Source organism: Prinia subflava, chromosome 1 (assembly GCF_021018805.1).
Source record: "Prinia subflava isolate CZ2003 ecotype Zambia chromosome 1, Cam_Psub_1.2, whole genome shotgun sequence".
Lineage (NCBI taxonomy): Eukaryota > Metazoa > Chordata > Aves > Passeriformes > Cisticolidae > Prinia > Prinia subflava.
In genome coordinates this window covers 9,254,882-9,280,796 of record NC_086247.1, presented here as the reverse complement: position 1 = coordinate 9,280,796, position 25,915 = coordinate 9,254,882, and the positions used below count along the sequence as shown (strand labels likewise).

The 25,915-nt window shown below is 36.0% G+C and overlaps 1 protein-coding gene across 3 annotated transcripts in view; it reads right to left on the bottom strand.

The window, feature by feature from the left end:
- The window catches only part of ASAP1 (ArfGAP with SH3 domain, ankyrin repeat and PH domain 1), a 145,142-nt gene that overhangs the window by 51,764 nt on the left and 67,463 nt on the right, over window positions 1-25,915 (bottom strand). For all 3 annotated transcript variants that reach the window (XM_063411191.1, XM_063411061.1, XM_063411126.1), the window contains 8 exons: window positions 19,042-19,114; window positions 10,244-10,389; window positions 6,670-6,744; window positions 6,288-6,337; window positions 5,821-5,950; window positions 4,977-5,062; window positions 4,166-4,241; window positions 3,263-3,349 (listed from right to left, as the gene is read on the bottom strand). In XM_063411191.1, the coding sequence (XP_063267261.1) occupies window positions 3,263-3,349; window positions 4,166-4,241; window positions 4,977-5,062; window positions 5,821-5,950; window positions 6,288-6,337; window positions 6,670-6,744; window positions 10,244-10,389; window positions 19,042-19,114 (723 nt within the window). The remainder of the gene's footprint in view (window positions 1-3,262; window positions 3,350-4,165; window positions 4,242-4,976; window positions 5,063-5,820; window positions 5,951-6,287; window positions 6,338-6,669; window positions 6,745-10,243; window positions 10,390-19,041; window positions 19,115-25,915) is intronic.

Genomic DNA, 25,915 nt, shown 5'->3' with positions numbered 1-25,915 from the left:
ACTTCAGTAAAGCAGAAAAGGGCTATGGGAAGGTGACTCAGCTGAATTGGAGGTAGAAATACAAGTCATGGAACCATCATGTATTCACAGCATGGTGTATAGTAGTTGGTTGAATTATGTTTATTATGATTTAAAGCTATCAGATCAAACTGATAATGGGCTAACTGCTTAAAAAAGGCTGGGTTTTTGCAATGAAGTGGCTCTCCTTTGCACTTGCCTGGGGACTCTGCATTCTTTCCACTAAAACACAATATTTTTACTACACATCCAGGAAATAGGCAATCAAAAATCCAAGTATTGTATTTCACTTGTTACTCTGCCTCATACCGATCTATGAGCAATTTTGAAACTTGACTTGTATGGACTGTACCATATGCAGCCATGAATGCACAATACATTTCTGAAGAATATTCACCCTTTTGTCCTACTTTATTTCCAAGAACTGGCTGATTGTCAAGAAGCATGAACTCAACAACACATGAAGCATCCAGGAGAAGAGGAGATGTTTTTCTTTGCTTTCCAAATAATCAGCTTGTGAAAGAAAAGGCACATGAGAGGAGAGAACATCTTGCTGCTCTGTGTGTTGGGAATCAATTCCTGATTAAAGAATGAGCAGCAATCATGTTTAGAGTGATTTAGCTAATAGGGAGATGACAACTGTAATGCCTGTATGGAAAGCTCTGTGTTATGGAAGAGATCTAGTAAACACATGTGCACATTGGAGATGGAAGAGAAAAAAAAAAAAAACCAAACCAAGAATCACGAAACACTGTAAAGTATGAGATAAGGGAAAAGTGAGCACTAGAAAAAATTAGCAGCTTTTACAGTAAATTGGGATCTATTCAAAGGTGCTCTGTGGTACTCCTGTTAGCATTTGTGCCATGAAAGAAATTCTAAAAAACATGCAGAGTGTGTTGTAGGGCTGTGTTGTCCTTCAGAATGATGGGATTAGAGATGCAGGAACAGCCTCCTGGCCAAGGTTTGCCTGCTATCTGATGTGCACCTGTGTTATGCAAAGCAAGCATTCAAAGAAAAAACAACACCACTGTAGGGAATTACTCATCCATCATTCCTTATTAACTGTGGTTCCACATCAGTTAATTTATTAACTTCAAACTACACATCTATACACAGTGGCCATAATCACAATGGGCTATCTATAAATTACGTGACAGCCCATGAAAATACTTGCCCCAGTTACTAAAGTCCTATTTTTCAAAAGTTTCAGAAGAATTCCAGGAAAGTAAAGATTTTTTAGCGTCACACCACGGACGGGACATTAATGAAAACTATTTGAAGAATATATTTATTATTACATACACTGGAAAATCAGGGCAGCTTTTGAACAGAGAGGCTGTGTACAAAAATTTCCTGGAGTTCCCTGGAAGAATCAGTAAGTAAATGATGACTGATGCAGTGTACATGGACTTTCATCAGGCACTCATTCTTCCTTATGACAGGGAAAGAATTAAATGGCCACAGGATGAGAGGAAAAGTCCTCATGTGAGGTAAGTTAAAAGCACGAAACAGTCAAATGAGTTTCACAGAAAGCTGTGCCAGCACATGTGATGTCTAACAAACACAATATGGAAAAGGGTGAACAGTAAACTGTCAAATTTTGTTAGATGCCATTAAATTATTCAGGATACTCAAGAAAGGCTGACTGAAGAATTTCTCAGGAACTCAACAACAGTCAGTAGCTTGACAACAAATGACAGGTGAAGATCAGCATTAAAAAATGCCAAGTGATGCAGAGGAGAAGAGTAAGATACTGTGAGCTCACCATGAAGGTTCAGAAACAGGATGATATGGTTATAGCTTTGCAGATGATTAAACTTACACACCTCCTCTGACCAAAAAGCAAGCCAATGTAAGGTTTTATATGGAAAAATTAAAATAGAAAAAAGAAGAAAAAAAATCAAAAAAGTATCTAGTAAGGATATAATAAATTCACACACACTCAGATCCTGAATAGGGTATGCAGATCTAAATAAATAAAAGCGAAAAGATTTTTCCACACAACATGCAGCCATGGTGGGAAAGGCACAGCTGTAACATAAACTGATGGTTTGCACTTCCTCAAAAAGCAACTGCACAAATTCAAAGATTTCCAAGCCAGTCAGGCTACTAATGAGGGGGTATTCTGGGGAAGTATCAGTGTTTATTGCCCTACATTTTACTCTCAACACCCACTACTAACTGGCTGAGAAGCTTGGCTGAGTCAGTGACCTTGCTGTAAATTATGTTTTTATATATATATATATATATATGATATTAGCTATACTGTTAATTATGTATTTGGATGATCAGATATATTCAGCAGAATGGCATCTGCCTAATGTTTAGTTATAATTCATATTTAAGAACAGACACCTGGTAAATATGAATGTCTTATACACTGACAAGAAAACTGAACAGAAGGTAAGCAAACTTTTCCTGAAGGAAATCTACACTGACCTTCCCAAGAGTCACTGCCATCATGGCACATTCAGTATTTCTCTCAGACACTATGATTTTGAAAAGTCACAGTATTATCTAAGGTAAAAGCTGTGATGTTTGTTATCATGTTATCTCCTAGTTCAAGAACTATTCCAGAACATTTGCAATCACGTGTGCTTCCTTCCACTTTTGCAGTAGTTACTACATATCAGTGCATTTGATGATGAATTTTATTTTTTAACTGCCCTGTCTCAGCCTCTGCTGTCTGAATAGCAAACAAATTTTCTTCCTTACTATATACTATTAGCAAAAGGTGTTTGGACAGGAGAACAACAGCACAAAATCCATGTGAGTTAGCAAATTAACTCCAATGTGCAAACCACAGCTAAAGGCAGTCTCTGGTTCTCATTCTGCCTTGGGATCACCTGAGTCAGGAAAATCCTGAACATAAACTGGCTGGAGGATGGCAGAACACAAAATGGAAGAGTGCATCCCCTTCTCTTCATTTTCCCCTGATCAATCATTCCTTATCATTGTCAAGGACAGGATGCTGGGGTAGATGAAGCATTTGTCTGACCCATTACAATTCTTCTTACAGTACATTAAGAAAGCACATAAAAAAAGAGAATAATTTCTTTTCATATATAAAATGGAAACAGAAAACAAATGTAGAAACATTGTTTGTTGATATGTAGTTGAACATTGTAAATATTAGTTTTACCATAATGCTCAAAGTCCAACTCTTTTGAGCCAATAACTACAGAAATTTAACATTAATTAAACCAATTTCTGAATATAAGACTAGCATGTCTAAATTATTTACCTCCTTCTGATCAAGCTGCAGAGAAGATTTTATCAAATCCCGAAGAGCTGTAAGTTGTTTCTTTTCTTCATCTTGTGTCTGCTTTATCTATAGAAAAGGATCACAATTAGATGCTTCCTGGATGCAACTTTAATGTTTTATGCATTTCAATATACCATTTCAGATGTCCTGAAGAACTAGCTCAATTATTTTGAGTTTTTGTACTAGTTGAGTTTATTTTCATGGACATTTTCATCTTTATATCTTCACCTTCTATGTATTTATTGCTTGAAAAGCAAATTAAAATGAATGTATAACTTGATATGCACAATTCTGTTACATTGTAATGGCTTACTATATCTAATGCAGATAAATTATCCTCTGAAATATTACAATTACTCAAATAAATTTGACAGATGACTTAAGGAATGAACATGCAGTTTAATTTAGCAACAAATGACAATAGAAAATTGAATTACTGTAATTCTGATTACAGAATACAAAAACACCTGGGTGACATGTGATCTTTGATTCCATGTTATTACTTCTCAATGAACATCACAATTAATTTTAAAACCTTGATACTATCATTAAGTAGTTTGGTTTTAAAAAGTGAAAATGGTACTAAAATTAATGTTAATAATATAAGCTGATTCCAATACGCACATTTAAAATAGGTTTATCTTAATGTATGATTGAATTAGTAGTAGAATGAAAGCTACATTTCCTAACAGCTCTAAAAACTGCACATGAAATTTAACAGCCAAGATGTCTTTTCTTCATCTAGCTATGTTCAGTTTCAAGTAACACACTTCTCATTTATAAGATGCAAATGAAATATAGATCCTTGTGGTTATGCTTAAAATGTACATATATAACAAAATATTTTCATTTTCAGATGAAAATACTTGTAAGTAAACTTACATTATACAAGTCAGCAGCCAACTTTTCAATATATTGTTTAAGTTTATCAGCTGTTTTCAAGCCATCTTGGAAGAAACTGGAATGAGAAATATCTTTGATTTTTCAGGAATATATCGAGTTCATAACACAAAGTAGATTGTCTTGTGAAGAAAAAACCAACAGAACATATCCAGCTTTTTCCATGTTCAAAACTGAACAAAATAATTAAACAAATAAAAACCCCAACAAAAAACCCCTTTCCAGTAGTTTAAAGTACAGTATCTTTCAACAGTGGAGATATACAATTGTGACTTTAAAAAATATCAAATTAGAGAGAATACAGCCAATGTGCTTCTCCTACAGTAATTTCTAAAATCTTTTTTCTGTATTTAACTTAAATTCCTGTGTGTTTGCCTTTATGGTTATAATGATGACAAGGCTGTATCTCACCAGTTCCACCCCAAGGAAATCCAAGGAAATTACTGACATTCACAGTTTTAAAATTTACATAAAGACTAAAAACTATTAACTCAAATAAACAGATTCTAAGACATTTATAGAAATGCATTCTAGATCTATGCCTCAAGATAAAATTAATTTTTGTATGCAACATGCAAGGTTTTCCTTTGGCCTCTTTCTCTATCGCTGCCCTGCCCCACAAACTCACTCTCACACTCTCTACTGGAAGTTTACTGCCTCAGAAGAGGAAGTTTCAGACACCTGGCACATCACAATTATGAAAAAAAAGCCCTGATACATTCAAACAAAGGGAAACAAAACCTTCTGCCAAAGAGAAAATTGTAACTAAAGCTTAAAGCATTGCAGCACTTACTTGCACTGTGCATGGTAATATTTAATAAGGTTCTGCAGAAGGTCCACACCCTTTTTTGTCTTGATTTCATTGACCTTAATAAGATACTGTATAGACAATGGAAAACATTGACAATCATTTATCACATTCTTCAACAATTTAAAAACAACAAAACATCATCTGGTCAATGAATTGAACTCTGTGTTTAACTTGGGTGCTGACCCATAAAAACACCAGTCCACCACTGCTAAACAAACTTTTAAACAGGTAACAGTTTATCTGGCACTCCATAAAATTTAAACACTCCAAAACATAAAGCAAATTCAAGAAAAAAGTTTCATCCTTTACAGTTGTCCAAAGATTTTCCTTTTTAATGCTACTGTAGTCACTATTGAAATATTCTGAAAGTACAGACAGTGTACAACCTAAAGTAATCACTACTAAATGTAATAAAAAGAACTATTAATATAAAACATGAGTTTTACGGAACTAATGCATCACTAACATTTATCACTTTATTAGAAATTTTAGAAGGCTTCAGAAAACATATTGGAAGAAAGATATCAAAATACTGCTAAATCATAAACCTAATAAAATAAGAAATATTTCCACAGTGTATTTTCAACCCAAGAACCTTCCCACAATAATCTAAAAACAAAGAAAAGGAATAAAACAAAAAAGAAGCCATGTTTTGTACAAGAGTTGTTCAAATAATTCTTTATATTGCTGTACTGTGTCACATTAAAATGATTTCCTCCCTCTGCCCCATTAAAGGACAAAAAAGATTTCACCACCCTCAAGACCCACAAAGTCTGTTAATAATAAGTTATGGTGTTGCAATTAGGAACAGAAATTTGTTTCTTACTTCACACATCTGCAGCTGAAACAGCCTCCTCTCCTTCTCCATTTCCTCTGCTATCTCAGCTCCCGTTATCTCAGTCCTTATCATCCCGTGCTGTTTCGCATGTTCTCTTTTTTCCTTCTCAATCTTTGTACTGAAATTTTAATTAGAAAACATTTTTAAGAATTCCTTCTATTAAAATGTGATCTAGCATTATTTAGAGAAAAAGTAATAATTAGGAAGTATCAAAAAAGGCATTCTGAAGATAAGCTCCTCTACCAAATCCTGTATATTTTAGGTCTCCAGAGGCTATTGAGCCATGAAACTGCCCCTCCTTCAACTCTGTTCTCTAGACTGTGTGTTACTTGGGGAAAACAAGAAATAATTATATCTTAATAATAATAACAATACTAACAATACTACTGCTAATAATTAATTTTAAAAATCCCAACACCACAAAAAGCAAAGCCAAGTTGGAGAAAAATACTTACAATTTAGTTTCATAATCTTTCCAGGCTTTGTCAAAAGGCTTTTTGAGGTCCTTAAGAAATAGAAAATTGTCTTAGAACATTTTTTAACTTTTATTATCAAGTAATAAATAGTAACAAAAATACTGTTTTCTTCATAACTTTTCAGACAGTTGGAAAAAAACATTGGGTTTGAATCTCTTGGAAAGTATTGCTTTCCTGTGCACACTAACACAGCAATTTACAATGAAATTTTCAAGATTTCACTGCAGTCATGACAATTTTGTTCTTTGTACTTAATACAGATAATTAATAAATGCCAACATAAGAAATACTGTCATGAGTCAAAGGAAAATAAACACTAAACAAATGAACATGAAACAAAAATTTAGTTTGCAACACTTACCCCTTTAACACCTTTTAAGTCTCCTTTTAAGAGAGAATCCAAAGTGAAAATAACATTGTGGTTTAAACCCTGGAGCTAAAAACAAAAACATTATCATTCAAATGATTTATTATGATCTTATCAAATGACTGCCAACAAGTCTTTGAAGTTCACTAATCAAGTTGCAATAACCTTCCATTTTTTAAATTCATAGTAAATTCAAGTCTGGGAAGAATTAATAAACATTTACTTGCATGAGACATGGAAACATCATAATTAACATTTACTTAAACAAGGTGACATAAACCCAGAATTTTACAAATAGCACATAAGCAAAGTTCTGAAAGCACTTCAAGGCAGCATTCATCCTCCTGAAGCAAACATTTGGGTACAAATTTGGCTGCAGCCTCCTGAGTAAGAAGGACCTGCTGTGCCACAGGCAGGGAACACACAGAGCATGTGTTAATTCAACCCTAAACAGGAGTAAACAGGGGCACCAGCTCTTTGAACATTCCCCTTTTTTGGGAACGCTGTTGCCAAGGATGGGAAAGGGGGGAAATATCCTTTCCTTGTCCATTGTGCATATCCAACATCATCTTAAACTCTTCTGAGTTTAAATTTCACCCCACAGAGTTCATGCCTATTTGATCATCGACAAGAATATCAAAACAACCACTCAAACAGGTTCTTCAGATCTAGTGTTCCACTCAAACTCCTCATATATTCTAAAGGCACCATAGCCTTTTTTTCATTTTTCCAGGTAAAGGATAACCAACTCAAGCCATTAATTTTTGGGTTGAAATGACTGAACAGTAGCCAGTGAGTATGTCAGCTATAGAAAAAAACCACCAGCAAAACCCAGCAAAAAACCCCAAGCTAAATAGCAGTGTATCACTCCAATACAGTAAGAATTTGGAATAATTTATTACATCATTGAAGACCTGATAAAACATTAGCTCAAATGAACTGGAAACAGTCTGATACAACAAAACAGTCTCACATGTAGAACAAAGTAAAGGGAAAGAAACTCTTAACACATGGAAACACATATGAGAATTTAGTGAGAATTGTGAACAAAAGATAATTTGCCTGCAAAGATTAGCTAAGGACATTTACAGGAAAAGAAGGCAGAGAAAAACAGGCTTTAAACACTTAGAAAAAGGCAAGAACCATGTAAAATTTCAGAAGAATAACCTACAAGTGCCACAAATGTTCTGCCAAAACCTCATCTAGATCAATGTGAAGATATTGACACACTCATTTTCATATATCTCTTTCAAATGCTCAAATGAATTATTGCATAAAGAACAAAACCTGGAGTGGCCAAGTATGTAGAAGTAAAAAAACAGAGAAATTAATTCTGGTGGGACACACAGAGTTTGCTGAAAACACAGACCAGGGTTGGCAATGGCCAATCCCAATATTTTACCTTTATAAAATCTTACTGAAGGGTCATTGTGTGTCCTTAAGATAATAACAGTGATTCAACAACTTAAATATTATATTAATAGATGTCAAGTTTCAGACATTATATTTAATGATAACATCAACAGCTAACAGTAAAAAATGCACAGCAACTTATTTAGCCTTGCTAAAATGATTAATGGACATGCTTTTTTATTCTTGCCCTTGTGTGCTGAGCAATCATTTCTAAGTTATGCTTTCCAAAAGTTGTGTATGCAATAAAAGTTGCTGGTTTTACTTCATAACAAGTGAGTATCACTCTAAAAGTAGTCAAAAGTAGTCCCTCCATAACTGATGAAGAAGAAAGTTATTTTGTACCCTCCTTCTCCTGAAATATCCCTAATATCAGAATTCATATGAAATTTTCAATGAATCATAATTGAAATTCAAAGATTAAAAAAAAGATCCAAATTTGTGAAGCATTTTTAATTGTCTACTGTGTAGCTGTAGTTCTTATTTATCTTTATGTCTTTGAAGATCATTCATTATTTTATTATACCTTTATTAAATAAGGCATAAACCATCTGTTCTGGGTAAAAAAAAAAACCACCAGACCTACTATCCTGCCATTCATTTTAATAACTTCTGACATTTTTCCCATTCATTTTATCAACATAAAGCTCAGCACCTACTTTGCAGCTCTATCAGGGACACAACTGAGTCCTCCTCTCAACTGCCTTTTCAATGGACCTCAACTCCTATTTTGATATAAACATCTTTTTTTTCTTTCAGTGTAATCTTATTAAACAAAAAGATGCTTAAGAACAACATGGCAGAATTTTCTATCACGGGGAGAAAAAAAAAAGAAAAATTAATGGTTTTAAAATGCTGAGGCAATTGTAAAATAAGTTTGTTGTCTATTTGAGACTTCTGAACGAAGTAAATTAGTGAACACCCTATTTCAAAATCCTGTCAATGAGAATTTAGGTAGATAATGTTTCATTATCTAGCTGAAAGAGCATGAAGTTGTTTTGAATAAGTGTGGCTTCTTAAATTAAACGTGCTTTTCCCTCTTGATCTGTACTATTTTAAATAAATGAATAAACCCTGACATCTTGTTTGCTAGTTGAAACAGGTTAAAAGTCTCGGTGGATGCCCTGCTAGGAATGACAAAGTCCATAAAGCTTCCAACAAACTTGAGTTCTAGTCCCAAACTGTCCTTAAACTGCACTTTAATTCACACTTTAAAATACTTACTTTTAATTGTGTGCTAAATTTAAATTAAAGGCCAAAATAACCCAGAGTGACAGAAGTCTGTGCAGAGGAAAGCACAAGCCTCAGTCTTGGGCAATTGTCAAAGCCAAGGAATTTTGCTAGAGGGATCTGAGGTGTGATCTCCAGCACTTATGGTTGTGTTAGGGACTGCAGGAAGACAAGTCTGTAATGTCTCTTGTACTTCACACACCAAAAAAGCTTGGAAATAAGCCCAACTGTAAGAAAAATGTAAAACTGAAACTATGACTTTCTGAATATAACAGCTCCAAAGACCATGAAAAATGATTTCACAAGAAATGTAGCTTCATTACTTTCAGTGTTCAAAGATATTGGCTACGACTGTAGTTTTATTGTGCAGCTTTCAGAAATAAAAGGCCTAAGGCAAACTTTAAATGAGACAAATCTTTAAACCACCTTCAAAAACCTCGTATTTAAGCAATAAATGCTTTCTATATCACAGGGAAAGTGGAATGTTAAGACAATTTAAACATGCTCAAATTGTTATTTTTCTTCCAAAAAGTGAATGTTTCTCCTTTTGTGGTAAAACAAAAAAGCCATAACTAATGATATTGTATTCTTAACTAGAAAGACTTCAAGTTAAGGGATGATTTAAAGGGATGATTTAAATGGATGATTTAAGGTTCATGAGGTATATATCATCATCAATCACTTGAGAATGATTCAAGGGATGTCTCAACATTTACCTTCATAACTGCTAATTAACAATCAAACACGGAGTGTAACACAGGTGTAATAACACCTTTTAGAGATCTTCTCTGCAGAAATCATTGGTTTTGTTTTTGAAAAAAAGTGAAAGCATCTTAAAAATTATCTTTAGTCACCATGATCATGCAGTTCTTGTATTATACTGTATTTTGAGACAAGTTAAAAGCTAAGAAACTTTGAAATTCCTCACCAGGTTCTTCAACAGTGTTGATAATTCTTTAGTAAGAGTGGAAAACTTTACAAAAGCTGTGCCAAGATCTGGATTATCCCGACTTAAAAAATTACTTCCGAATTTATCTAGTACTTGTGCATAGTTTTCTTCATTTTGAACATGATCTGCAAAGAAATAATCAAAAGTTAGCTTTTTTTGTAGCCAGTCAATTATCATTTTAAGCTTACTGCAACTTAACAATAAACTAAAAACAGTACTTTGAGAAAAGTCACAAGTCAACACATTTACTGAAAATTAAAATAATTTTAAGATTAAAAAGAGTATCTAGCAATAGGCATATATATGCTTTTTAAATCATTAAGTTGAATTGTAATACAGCGATGAAGAAAATTCTGTAGCTATTGTAAGAGTAATAAGATCAATAATACATCAGTGGAACAGTATAAAGCTTGTTTTGTAAGCAACACCAGAATTTACAGCTGCCCACTACAGGAATTTCCCTGCATATGTGAACTTTTCTTTTGAAATGTTAGATATTTTTACAGAACAAAAAAGTCAAAAGTATCAGATATAAAACTAAGGAGACCAAGTCTGGATCTGTAAGTTCAAAAGAAGAAACATCTTACAAAGGTTCCCTTTTGCCTGCTTTGTACACTGAGTTATCCCAGATAACAGAATGTGTATTGGTACACAGCCAATTCCAATGTATTTAATAGAAAACTGCACATACAGAGAGGCCAGAACCAAGACCATGCAGTTGAAGGCAGTGAAAGTGAGAAAAATCCTTGACTCAAGAAGGAATTAGGAACTGTTGTATCTGAAATGTCCTTCCTGCTTCTATTTAGTTTCCTTCCTGGCACGCATTTGCATAACTTTTGTTACTTCCATTTTCATATCTTTAAATAGAGAATTTACCTCTACAGCCCTTTGGGAAAGACCTACAATCTTTATCTCTCTTAGAGGATATTACTGGTATTAATTAAATCAATATTTCACTTTAATGCATCTCCAAGCCTTATTATGTGGGCTTCTTTCTGCAAGCCACAAACACAAAACCACTGAGCTACAGCACAAGTTCTGCACAATGGAAAGGGAGCAAGGGAAAGAGAGAATAGTTGGTACTTTTTTCCCCATCCCCCAAAATCTCCAAGTTTTTTTTAAATTCAAATTGTGATATTGCCCGAGAGCATCTGAATTACAAGTTATGACTCAAAAGATAGAACAAAAGGAAAAAAATGTAAGTTTCAAAGAAGTCTCATGAATAATGTCTCATAGTGCACAAATCTATCTGGACATTAACAAACAGCTGATGAAGAGTTAAACAGTTAACTCTTCTAAGGTACTGCAGATACTCAAATAACAGTGCCCCAAAGCTCCAACAAAAAAAATGCCAAAAACCTGTTAAAAAAAGTACAATCCTTATTTACCAAAACCAAGCCCCAAAGCTCACACACCACACCTGTCACATTCTAAAAATCAGACATTACTACTGAGGTTTTCAAAAGGCCAAATATTTAATCATATGTTAATACAGAGTTGCAATTCAAGCCATATGTTTTTAAGAAAACTGTTCCAAAAGCATACAGTTTTAATCAAATAGCTTAGCACTGAAACCACTACATAAAAATAAAATATGCATTTTGTTTTGATGTAAGAGCTTTTGCACAAATATACACAGAGGACTTGATCTGTGAAGGAGCTTTAGCTTATACAGTCATGAGTGAGAAAAGCTCAAGCATACCCAGCTGTGCTGAAGGGACAGGAAGGATAATGCAAGGTCAGAAAGAGCCCTGCTAGATCATGAAATCCCTGTCCTTGCTTGGGAAGCACTTTTTACATCACAGTACTTCCCAGCATTTTGATTTTGAGCACTGTGTTCTTTCAGAGAGGATTTTAATAAATTATTTCATAAAGAGTGAAAAAGAGCTGAAGAAGTTTGTTTCCTTTATCTGTGGAAAGGCAAAAGAAATTCCTGGTAAGAAAGAGGAAGCACACCACTGTCCTAGAACAATATAGAGGAAATTCTCAAGAATCCCAGACTACAAATCACCTAAATCTAGAAATGAAGTTTTGATGGTGAAGTCAAAGGAATACTCCTGTATTTACCTCTGTAATTGCCACACATAGGCACACAAAAAGCAAGTACTCTGTAAGAGTAAGAAATTTTCCATTTCTACACAAGTATCAATGTTAATCTTGCAAAGGGAGATTAAATGTTTTCTGTTGAAGAGGTAAGGCAATCCCCTACTCAACCTTAAATGCACATAGCTGAAAAATTAAATCTGCAAGGTAGCCTATGCTAAAATAGGGAATGTGAAACCTGACATGCTCAGAGCAAAGAGCATCCTTTAATCTCACTGTAGGTTCCTCACAAAAAATCAGAAATTACTTCCTAGTGTCCTAACAGAACTTTCTTTGCATACAGAAAGCTGTATTAGGCATGTCAATATTTACCTTCTTAGATACAAGTCCTCATACAAGACTTTAATAACCCTGAGAGTGAGACAGGATCACTGACAACAGTACATACAGGGAGTAAGATGTGTCTTCCAGACCTGAATCATGTCTTTTCAATATCACAAGCAACGCTTGATGATGTGATGAAAATAGAGCAGCTTCCTCAGCCAGACATCCTGCTCCTCCAGCAGCTCCCTGGGGCATGCCAGAATCATGGAGCACTGAGGAAGGGCTCTGCACCCACTGATGAATGCAGCTCCTTCAAAGGGGCCTCACTCCTCACTCCCATCCCAGTGGGATCTGGCAAGCAGCAGCACCTGAGCCCGTGCAGAGAACGCCACTGGAGCGTGGCAGATGCGGTCCAGAGCAGCACCCTGGCCTGCATAGAGCAGTGCTGTGTTCTGAGCTCAACGCTGGGCATCTCCTCCATGAGCCACACCTTCAGCTCTGGGCAGCTCTCAGCAGAGAATTCACCTTTGGTTTGAGAAACCCCTCACAGCTCCCAGTGCACAGTAACTGTGGCAGCCCTTATGTCTGAACTCCAAGTGTATCCTGAGGAAATGTTGAGTGTTAAGAGGCAATAACAGGAATGCCTCTGGAGATGCAGACCCAGCTGCTAAGGAAGGAATGGCAGCCCCAGCAGCTAAGGAAGGAATGGCAGCCCCAGCAGGTTTGCAGCAGCCCTTTGCTGCACAGCAGCACCTGCCAGAAGCAGGGAGCTCTGAGCTCTGTAGAGGCACAGCCTGAAGGACTCCCAGGGCTGAATCCCAATCCCACCTTGCACTGCATTCCCACGCAGTCACCTGCAGCTGTCCATACCTAAAGTGAGCTTGTTGGAAACTTTTCCCAGGATGAACACAAAACACTTAAATAAGACTCTCAGAATTTGTACTCTTTCACTGGAACCCAGAGCATTCATTAAATTCTACATTCATTTCCCACTCAAAAATTATCAGAATGTTTGCATATGCCTAGTGAGATTCCTGTCTACTTGTGCATATTAAGAGTACAGAAGTACAAATACTGTGAAGAGTGGTTAAAGGATAGTCTTTATATGCTGGACTTACAAAGCACATCACTGAAATGAGAGCCTTAAAATTTCCTTCCTCTACCACAGTTTTTTTTCAGATATATTACTCTGCAAGCACAAGCACAAAATATTTAAATAGTTTTTCTTTTGCCACTGATTATGCCCAAAGAAACCTGAAGAATGAGTACATTAATGAGAATTAATTCTGCATATGTGGTTAACAAAAATAAAAATCATGTTTCAGAATTCTGATCAATTTTAAACTATTTTTAAGTTTCACTTCTAAAACAGCTTTGTTCCATGGATAGTCAGAGGGAAAATAACCAAGGTCAGAGCCAAGATACATTTATGAATGAAAGATGACTCAGAAAGGCTTTAGAGCCTTAAAAGCAAGAAAGCTGGCAAGGTTAAAAAGGATGACAGAAATTATTTGAAATAAAAAAAAACCCACAATCCTTCTCATTTAATTCTTCATGAAGCTGAAGTATAATGAGAAAATAATAGAAAAAAATTATTTAACCAGCATACAATTGTCTGAACATGATAACAATAACACCTTCTGGAATGAGATTGTTCAAGGGAAAAGTAATAAAAGCCTCTTTCCATATTTCAGAGCAAGAAGCATCTCACTGAGTCTGCAAGGTTCTCTAGACCACAATACAAGAGTACTGAGAGATAACCCAGCCTAGAAAAGTAAATTACTTCTTTTTGCATCTCTGTTCATCACTGACAAGCTTGAAGAAGTTCTCATGGAAGAATTTTCTTTCCCCTCCGCTTCAGAGGATTTACACCAAACCTAACAGTAGAAGACTTAAAATCTAATAACATGAACAATGGCAAGTCACTCAGATCCACATACAAAAGAATAAAAGAGGTGAACTATACAGTTGCAGAGAGAAGCTTCTTATTTATACCAGCCTCAACACTACAGGAAGAATGAAAAGCAAATATAATAACTATTTTTAGTAAGCTTCACAGAGAACTGACAATTCAAGTATGCACCAACAGCAATATTACTAATATATCCCCCAGGGTATTTGTAGGAACTACAGAGCAGAACAGAATTGGTGGACATGTGGATGAACACAAAATGCTGAACAAGAAACACAGCTTATATAAAAAAAAAATTTTACATCAAAAAACTCCCATCTCTAGGAGATTAAAAAAAAAATAGGGAAAGGAAGTCCACATAAAATTATTGATTATCCAAGAAGTTCTCTCCCTCACAAAAACACTGAAAGAAACTAAGCACACTAAGAGGGATGAGCCTCACAAGGAGGAAAGACAGGCAACAACAACAACAACAACAACAACAAAAAAAAAAAGTGGAGAAAAGAAAGAATAAAGCATTAATTTTCTCACCAGAGAGAGGTCATCAGTGAATTAGCAATCTCTACATCTACAACCCACCATTTGTGCAGTCTACAGCAAGAGGTTCCTACCAGGGTATTTCCCAAGTTAGAGGAATCTCATGTTTAATGGCCAATGCATCAGGCAGGGCAGCACATGAGGGAAAACACTCCTAACTTTAAGGAAATTATTGCATTACTAGATATTACAAGGAGAGGTTCTGGAGTTCTCTCACCTTGACATTCAGTACAAAGCAAAACAAAGCTGCACATCAGAAATTATGAAAAAACACAGCATGCAATGGAGTAATATCAAAATATTGCTATACTGGGCTTAAACCCTTAATATTGTAGTTCCTGTCCTTGTCCAAAATTCAATCCTCCTCTTTCCTGTTTTAGAAAAGGAAGTCTATGCTGCCATTTTGGAGAAAGAGAAAGTGAGGATGATTAAAAGTGATGGTCTCTGTAAAAAAGAAACATCAGAATAACTCTCAAAACCCCCAGAGCCCTGAATTCAGAAACGAGATACTGTGAGTAATAATGGAAACAAACCTATTTCAAGAGAGAGAATGGTCCACAGAACAACAAAGTTTGGATTCATCCACCAAAAGCTCCTCTGGCTCTACTCTAGTAAGGTTTGGCACTTCAAAGCCTCTTACAAACTTTCATGCCCAGAACAGGCAAAGCTCCCTCAATATCACATCAGATGAGTAATTTTGGTGGGTTTGAGGCCAATGCTGTGAAATATGGGCAGGGAGAGTCTCCTTCTCAGGTGATTTAAGATCTGAAGAACATGAACATGCACTTGGAAACTGCACAGGAGAATTTAACTAGATTAATGCAAGACTGTGAATGATAAATATTTACATTAATTCAAATTCCTTGGACAAAATAAGTTGTAGAAGTCCATTAACAAGTATCAAACATCACAATATCATTTCTGACTCAAGGTAATCCCTGGCCTTCATGTCAGAGTGAGCTGAGAAAGTGCTAAATAAAATACTTGAAATCTACTTCCTCAAGCATCTGCTGTTGAAAATTGTGGAAGACCATGTGGATTGCTGATCCATCTCAGTACCTTTGATCTTGTATGGATTTCATGGTTTTACTTCTTCTTTGTGTAAACTCTTTTTGATTATATTCGGGAGTTATCCCAGGGAAGTAATGGAAAAGAGCTATTGAAAAATCTACAGCAAAATTAATTGTGCCATCTACTGCTGTTACAATCCAATCCAAATCTTATGGGAAAGGAACTCAGGACAGATTCTCCATTAAGTTCAATCACCCTTGCCATGAGCTGGGTTCCCAGTTACAGATACAATCCATCATGCCAGAAGTAAACAGCAAGCCAGACAGGGAGCAAGTGGTGAGAAAGAGGTGTCTGCTTGTATGTCTCACTGGATTTCATAAACTGTCCTTTCCCATACAACACTTTCAGAAATGAAAATAGGGAAGGGACATTTCTAAGGGTTTTCTATACTCTTGTGTTGGTATGTTTTCATTTCCACAGCAGTAGCTCCAAATGTAAATATGACAAATGGGTGAGGGAAGTACAGGAAGAGCAGAGAGTACTTGGGTGATGTTAAAGCTCTTTGTAAGACCCTTGTGGTTCATAATTCAGTGCTGGAGAGGAACAAACCAACACACCACAAGGTTCAGTCTTCCTGAAGAATTCTGCATGAAACATTGCACTGGGTCACGGTCACTATTCAAATGTTTCTCAGGAAAAAAAGATAAAGAAAACAAAAGACCCAAACCACTACCACCACCAAAAAAAAACAAACCTCCAAACACCCACTCAACCCAAACAAAACAACTCCCCCAAAAACCTCAAAACCAAACAAAAACACCCCCAAAAAACACAAACAAAACTCCACAACCCAAAGAAACAACCAAAAACCCCACCCAACAACCCAAAACCACTACAACCCAAAAAAAAACTAGGTATGGCTTTTGGTAGAGTACGAAATGGATTACTGAACTGAAAAAAGAATTTCTATTGTTCCTGAAAAACTCTCTCACCAGTTCAGCTGGAGTTCCCAAAGGAGATTATAAAGCACAGGAGTACTAAAAAACCTTTTCCTACTCTAGTAAATTAATATGGCCTTAACTTCTATCAAACTATTACATTTTTAAAACAAAATTCAGATTTTGGGTTCTCAAAATGTAATTGGAGGTTTTCTTTTGAAATATAAAAATAGTCACATAATACTTTCTTGAACTGATAAGCCCCAATTCCTTTTACAGCTGTTTCTGGTATGCTTTACTTAAATATCAGCAAAATCCATTTTCATCACTGAAGCACAAGAAAACAGCTGGCTCAGCAATTTTCCTTGTACAAGAAGGCAAAAGGAGCTTGAGTTTTGATTAACTTCACATTCATTTTCATAAGGTTTCACATGTATAACACATTTTTTGTCGTGGTTTTACTAATCCCAGTTTATCAGTCACTGCATGAGCTGACTCCTGCACACAGCCTTTCATTGTTAGCCTATGACAGCAGCGTTCTGAAGAGGGAGCCAGAGGATTATGCATAAAGCTTTCCTGAGCCAAAAGAATTTCTACCAACCTGTACCTTTGAAACAAGGCTTGTTCAAAAAAAATTTAAATATGTAAAAAAACCAAACCAAACCAAACCAAACAAACCAGCTACCTATCTCTGCTCCTTTGTAAGTGCAGAGCACCCAATCAAAACTATTAAGCCTCCTTCTATCACTTTTATTAAATTGAACCACTTCATCATATAGTACTGCCTTACTTACAGATCTTAGCAACAATATTTTGTCACAAGACTCAAATGATAGCTATTTATATGTTTCAAAACAGGCAGAATACCTTTATCACGTTCTAAACTATTCATCAGTTTTGAAACTCAGTTTTTGGAACTCTGTTTAAGTAAATACTCTCAAATAGAAAAGCTTATTGGAGCATCTGAATACTTCTAAAAGCATAAAACTAAATACACATGCACCAAATACTATTCTCACTTTATATCAGGCTTCCCAGTCTATTGGGAAAACATTTATCAACAAGTGAAATTATGGCTAATTAAAGCATGGTGCTACCAAACCAACATCAGTGATTGGCAAATGAGAATAGTTAAGAATCTGTAAGATATTAACAATCCCAGACATTTCCATAAACACAGAAACTAAGAGCACCCAACAGTAGCTCTGTATATAGAAAATATTTGCTAAACTGATTATTATTGTTAGGAAATTGGAAATAGGATTTTCTAAAATCCAGTGTTTATAGCCAGAAGATTATTGGAAAGTGCACAGCTCTGTTACTCTATCTGCCTTTGGCACAGTTTCTAGAACTTAAGACAAACAGAGATAGAAGCATTAGAGTTCTAGCATTTTTAAAAACAAATTTCTATATTGATGTGTTTGATCACCATTTGTTACTGCACTCAAGATGATTATCTACTCATATTCTAACCGAATAACCTCCCATCAAAGTAACAACTTCAGTTCCATAAACATCAACAGTGTCTTCAAGCAAGCAAAACAATTATATAACTATACTATATTTAGGTAAGAATGCAAATACATTATGAAGGGAGAGCACATGTTGACAAAACAAAACCAGATATTTCTTTTTATTTATTTATTTTAAAAACTTTTAAACAAGTTCTAAATCTTATTTCACTTTTAAGTGCTTTCTAAAAATTCAGGTGAGAACACTGTTTTGTCATTGTTCCAGCTGAAGATAAATGCTTGAAATATTATGACAGCAGAAAATTTAACCACGGGATTCTCCTAAAAGGTCATTGAGAAGGAATATGAGGGTAAAAGAACTAGAGAGCACATTAATCTGACGTATAATCAAAAGTAAAGAAAGAAAATATTTAAGTCCAAACATGCATAAACAGATAAGCATTTCTTATGCTATACATTTCAACAGGATGAATTGCAAGACATGTCAAACTTAAAATTAAATGCTTTAGTTCTTGTGTGAAACCGAAAACAATGTCTTACCTTGCCCCGAACTGTATATTGCTTTTACAGATTTTTTCACCTTCTGTAGTGCAGTTCTGTCTTGATCCAATGCCTACAACAGGAGGAAGTACACAAACTTTAAATATTTACTTCATTGACTGCCAGAATATACTTTAACAACTAGAAAGAAACACACAAAATAAGTCGTTTCACAGGCTAGAAAAAGCTGCAGGTACAACTGATTCAGCCTGTGGGAAGGTCTGGGGTCATTCAACCCCTTCAAAATGAATTAAAGAATTGAACTGAAAATGTTCTGACAACAGAGTAGAACAGTTCTGACAACAGTAGAACTGATAGCGCTAGAAGAAAAACACTATTATAGTTTTGCAAAGGACAAAGCATTTATTCAAATTGCATTATATTTTGAAAAAAAAAAACCCAACAAAATAACAAGAAATAGCAGATGCCCCTACACTAGCCCTACAGTTTCTATTACAACTAAATTGCTTGTTGACATCTGTGGTTCTCCCACAGCAAAAATGTTTAACTACAGACTCAGATTATCACACTAACCCCTTGCACCAAATTCCACAACACAATTCTAAAAGTACAGCAGATGAAATCAGAAGTACAGTAGCAAATCAAAATAAAGGAACAATATCTGATTTTTTTGCAACATCATGTGACTGAAAGAGGAATAATAATAATGATAATGCATTTTCAAGATGACGTCTTTAAGAATTTCAAATTTTCTGCAATAGCTCCAAAATCCAGTATAAAATGTAATTAAGTAATGATGAATTGAGGATTAAATTTCTAATCATACACAGAAATGTTAAATATTTTGCTATATTTTTCCCCCATCTAGATTCCCATTTAGATCACAGGTAATGTTCCCACCACCTAGGTAATGTTAGATCAATAATTCCAAGTTTTAAGGAAGCTTGCTGTGTTATATTCACTTTCAAATCACTGGAGATTGGAGAACGTGGTCTCAGAACCACTGTCAGGACAGCAGCACAACAGAGCATGGGAGCTGGTAATGACCACACCATTCATGATGCACAAACTCTGTTACCCAAAAAGTTTAAACTCCAGAGCTCCTGAGCGTCTGAGGACTGGCAGAACAAGGCACAATGTCAGCTACTCCTACTTCCTCACAGAGGGACATCACCAGCAACATTGAGCAAAAACACCCCATAGGCAGAGCTTTCACTGTCAAAACTGAGATGGTTTTGAAAGTGAAAGCCTTAGAAAACTTCACAGCACCTTCCAATACCTGAAAAACGGGGGCTGCAAGACAGCTGGAGAGGGAACATTTACAAAGGCATGGAGTAATAGAGGAAGGGGGACTGGCTAGAAACTGTGAGTAGGTTCAAATTAGATATTATGTAGAGATTCCTCACTGTGAAGGTGGTGAGGCATTGGCACAGGTTACCCAGAGAAGTTATGGATCCTCCATCCCTAGAAGCGCTCAAGGCCAGGCTGGATGAGGCTTTGATCAACCTGGTCTACTGGAAGGTGTCCCTGCCCACAGCAAGGGGATAGGAACTAGATGATATTTAATTTTTCTTCCAACTCAAGCCATTCTATGATTCTACAATTGAAGAATATTCCACTGGGCATGAAGAAGCTCCAAAAAACCACATCAGGAGCTCCAGGTCAACTACAGTGTTAAGCACTAGAGATGGTTAAATATTGAGGCTCCTTGCTAAGTTCCAAACATTGAGTGCTCCCGTGTGTGAGCACTTACAGTAGGAATCCACATAGAGAGAAACCAATTAATAGATAATGGTTCTGTTTTGAGTAGCCCAATTTTAATCATGCAAAATGTTATAGCTGAACAATGCATGATAATCTGAAACAAAATAAAATTGAATGTTTCTGTTCCTTCACTGGAAACAACCATTTTCTCAAATCATACAACCACTCCTGTGGCAGCTAAAACTAGAACGTTTGGAACCACAAAAGCTGTAAAAATGCCTTCCGAGGCTATTTATCTCTGGCTTTTTTTTCCATTTACAGCAGAACAATGGATTGAAACATTAAGAACTGCAAACATCATTACTTCTTTTGCTCCCCACTAAAATAGTGGGTTTGACTTGACTTACATCTTGCCAGGAAAAGTTACCATTTTTAAATGTAATAAAATACTGGGAACTCTGTGTTCCTTTCCAAGGCAGTGCACAGCAAGTGCTTCTCTTTGATTCCTCTGCAACTGCTGTCAAAAGCTTTTGCTTCTGCCTGCCTGCTACGTCAGGCAGTTGCTATCATACATTTCTACTGAAGTTCTCTCCATCTTCAATGACCAGAAAAAAATAATGACTCACTTGTCTACTGAGAGTTTGAACATAGGATAAGAATTTGAAACTAATATTTTGAAAGAAAGACAATGGTTAACATTGATGAGATCGAGAGAAAACTTTGTGCTAAGGTCTAATATTGAACCAAAGTGGACACTCAGAAGAAAGAAACAAATACAAAAACTCCAGGAAACTTTCTCCTGAAGTTATCAATCTAAAAGACTATGACAAGCAGACTAGAAAAATTTCTAAATTGGATTTGCTATTGAATTAGATGAAATCACTAATGTGAGAGAAGGAAAGGGAACATTCATTATTTTAAGAGGAATCACTGAGCAAAGCAATATACAAAGATGACATCCACAGCCTGAAGGAGCCAGTGATCTAAGTCAGAATGACATCACAGGGCAATTTTGTATTTTTGTATTTGCAAATACAATTTTTATGTGAACTACTTCTTCACAGTCCAAAACTATAAATAAAACACACTTAACATACCATGTACACAAAACCTGTCTTCTAGGGTTGCTTAGGTGCTTTTGGGTGTTGAGGATTTTTGGTTGTTTGTTTTTGTTTTGTTTACTTTATATAACTGGAGATAGTTTGTTTCCAAATATATTACATTCCTCTTAGATGTCTTTTACATCTTTTAATTTTTAGCTGCACTTTGCTGCAAAGGAATTAAGTTGCACTCAATGCTCAATTCAATTATTATTCCAGACTAATATTACCTTCTCTGCATGTTAGGCAGGAACAGCCTTGCTTTCCCTAGTTAGGTGAAAACAAGCTTTTGCAGTACCCATAAATCTTCATTTCAAATATTTAGAATACTAAATATTTTAACTGCCTATTGTAGAAGACACAAAATCTGATCTTCCATTAGGAGTGGCACACATTTATATAATTGAAAATTGCAATGTCTTAGAGAGTCAAGGGGTTTCTGTGACAATCTCTAGGTATTCAGGCACTCCTTCCTGCCTATTAAACTCTTCCTTACCACCACCCACTCCTGGTAAACACTTCTTTCTTCATTTCCATGATACCATCTTGCAGGAGGCCTTTCTAAGCTACACAGAAGAACATTTTCTTACCCTCTCGTGCTTTTTGGAAAGACAAATCATTTAAAGGTACTTACACCACAAATTCACTACCTTATTAGCTGAACAAAGCCTTACTCTTGAAAATGGTCATTCTGGAGACAAAATAATGCAAAATCAATTTTCACAAAAACAAAAACAAAACAAAAACAAAAACAAAAAATTGAATGGAAAAATGGAGAAAGAACAAAAAACATCCATCATATTTGATCTGCTTAAATAAAATGAAGCAAAGAAAGCTCCTTGCTCCTCATTCTCAGCACATTCTCTGGCTGTGTTGAGGTTTCAGGTTGCTGCATTCACTTACATTGAAGCTTACGCTCAAGAAGAAAATCTCCTGATCATGCAGTATCAGCTCTTCTAACTAATCAGTGTGGAATTCCCCACATAGTTACCCCATATAATAATTTCTCTTTTCTGCTAAACTATGGCTGCTCTGAACCTAGCCTGCCATTTCAAAGCACCAGGCTTGTTCAGATGTGCACTGCTGAAGACTCATGCCTCAGCAGTGACATGCACTCACGTTGGCTACACCATGACCCAGCTCAGGAGCTGCTGTGGTGCCAACAGTCCCGTGAATCCTTTTGAGCACTCTGGATGTAGCTCACCTTCCAGTGCAGAACACACTGACAGACATTTGTACTTACAGCTACCATTCCCCTTTCACACAAGGTACCTCCTCCCTCCTAAGGTGTACATTTATTGGTAGCTATTAATACAAATGAATGGAAAACTTATCCACCTGAGGATATAAAACCAAATTAATTTTGGGCTGGAGACAAGGTGAGTTCTGCCAATGGATCATTTCACTGATGTAGATCACTGGGTAGCTGCATGTGCACTTTCACCAGCCTACCACAGCACACAGTTCAGGGCCAGGTCAGAAGAGGTACATGCTGACATTTCCCAGCCCACACCAGTCCTCTCTGCTACACATTTTCCACTGCTGTTCACACTGACAGACACTGCTTTTGCCTCTCCTCAGCCCTCAAGAGCCTGATCTCAGTGGAAGGTATTTATATTCTGGGACTATGCTCTGTTTTAATAACCTCTAAATTTTAAATCAGATATTATACTACAGTGCAGTGTGGAAAGTGGCAGATTCTGGTTCGCCATCTGTCTCTGAGGTGGTAAAAACTGTCAGGTTCACATTTAGATAAACCACTAATTGTTTCTTTAAAACCATATGCCTTTTTATTTATATATATTTATAGATTTTATAGGTATGTATATATTTATGGGCATATGTGTGCATAAACACTTATCTTAGAGTGTATTAGCAAGTGTCCCTGCTCATGGCAGGGAAGTTGGAACTAGATGAACTTTAAGGTCCCTTCCAACTCAAACCATTCTGTGATTCTGTATTTGTTCTGATGTGTTTGCACACAAAAGTCTACATACTATAATCATACTTATGAATATCTGAGGTGCTTACTGCTAATACACACGAAAATCATGGTTTAAAAAAACACATAAACCTTTCTTTCTAGATTAACACAAAACTGCTGTCCAGAAACCAATCACAAAAGTGCTTTGCACACACATTAAATTTACCTTTTCCAGAAATCAGCACCAAACCAGAGGCACACGTTTGCACAAAGGATGCTACTGCCCACTGAGTCCACTAAAGTACTAAAACAACAAATACATTTTGTGTACCTTGCAAACCTTTACAGTTTGAAGAGGGGTAAAAAAACCCCACTAATTTCTGTTTCAGCCTTACAATAACAAAAGAAAAAAGTGTCTCAAGACACCAATGATCACATTAATATGTCAATATATTATTGAATATTATTAATCCTCAAGTAGATTATTATCCAAAGGAGATTCATTTTCCAACTGGAAATTCACATCACACGTAGGAGGTTTGCCCTAAAGCATTCTAAATCCTACCACTACCAGAATCTGCCCACAAAAATAATATACCAGAGAAGAATTGTTTTAAACCACTATAATATTTTGCACAAGACAAACCCATGACAAAACCTTGAAGGTGATTAGAACATGCACAATCTATGTACTCATTAAAAAAACCCTCCCTCCATGTATTTTAAGGAATTACTTTCTTATGTTAAAAAAGTAATCCATCTGAAATATAAAAATATTTGAGGTTATACACACAAATGGGTAAAATGAATGCTTGGTAGTCATGTGCCTGTATTGTCAGACACAAGAATAATTATTTCATGGAACACAGAGATGATTTATCAGCTTCAAGGGACTAAAAGCAGTAAATCTTTCACTTACCAATTTACACACTTCTCTAACCCTGGCACAGAAGTTACTGCTGGCTATCCTATAAAACATGCTTGCCCTCTGCTCAAGTCTCAGTTACAGGACCCATGGAATGAAGCAGAGCAATAGCACCTTACAAAGTTATGGCTGCTCAGCAGCAGTATCAGCTTTCCTCACAATAAAATCCAGACTTTATTGGATATACAATAAACAGACTAGACAGCTAGTAAGTTATTGCATGCCACTGAAATTGCAACAACACAAACCCCTATAACTGCCACAGTGAAATAAAACCAAAAGAGAAGATTAGCTTCAAGTGTTGGTCTCCTGTAGCTCATTTATTCAGAAATGAGCAGACTTCCAAACCCACTTAATTCTGAACACAGAGAAGTGACTCAAACCACCATTTACCTTCCCTCTTCACTCAATTTTTACTGTTCCTGCCAGTCACCAGAATAAAAATTGTTTCCAATTGCTGGTCTCAGAACATGTGTACATGAAAAAAATAGGAGTTTTAAAGTGCTAAGAATTTTCTACAGACAACCTGTTGGTGTGAAAGGTGGATATAGAAAGGTCTAGCTTGAAACTCTCCTGAATTATGAAAAACCCAAAGTGTCCCAATGAGAGGAAACAAACCAAAACAACACATAACAAGGACTTATCACTGTAATAACTGATGCCAGCATCATTTCATACACCACCACCGACCAGCTGCTCCCACAAGAAGACCAATTAAAATAACATTATCTTCAAAACTTTGTCTTTTCTCTGAAAATTTCAAGCTTCAAGTGTTTTAAGCATAACCTAATGAAAAATCATTCAGTGATCAAACTGAGTGAATAGATTGTTCCTGAGAGCATTTTTTCAGGTAATGTCAAAATTTAACACAGACCCCATCAGCTGAACTTTCCTCGTGTCTGCTCTTAGCTACATGGCCTGATGCAACACAACAGCCTCTCCAAACTCCACATATGTGACAAAAATCACCAACCTCCAGTGCTGTAAAGGTCACAACAGATAAGCCAGCTCATTTGTGTGGGCTCTTAAAAGAACTGCAAAAATGTTAGCCACTTCATTATTCTCCAAATACTACTCAAATGGAAGCACAGTAGATATTGCCTGTAAAAGTGCAGTACTGCCAATTGTAATTTGTTTGACAACGGGATCCTTCTTTGCAACCAGACTCCTCCTGCCCAGCAGCCTTTTCTGCAAAAGCAAGAATGTAGACACTAGTCACTATGCATGTATGATCACTTCTGCATAAAATGAGTTTAGCAC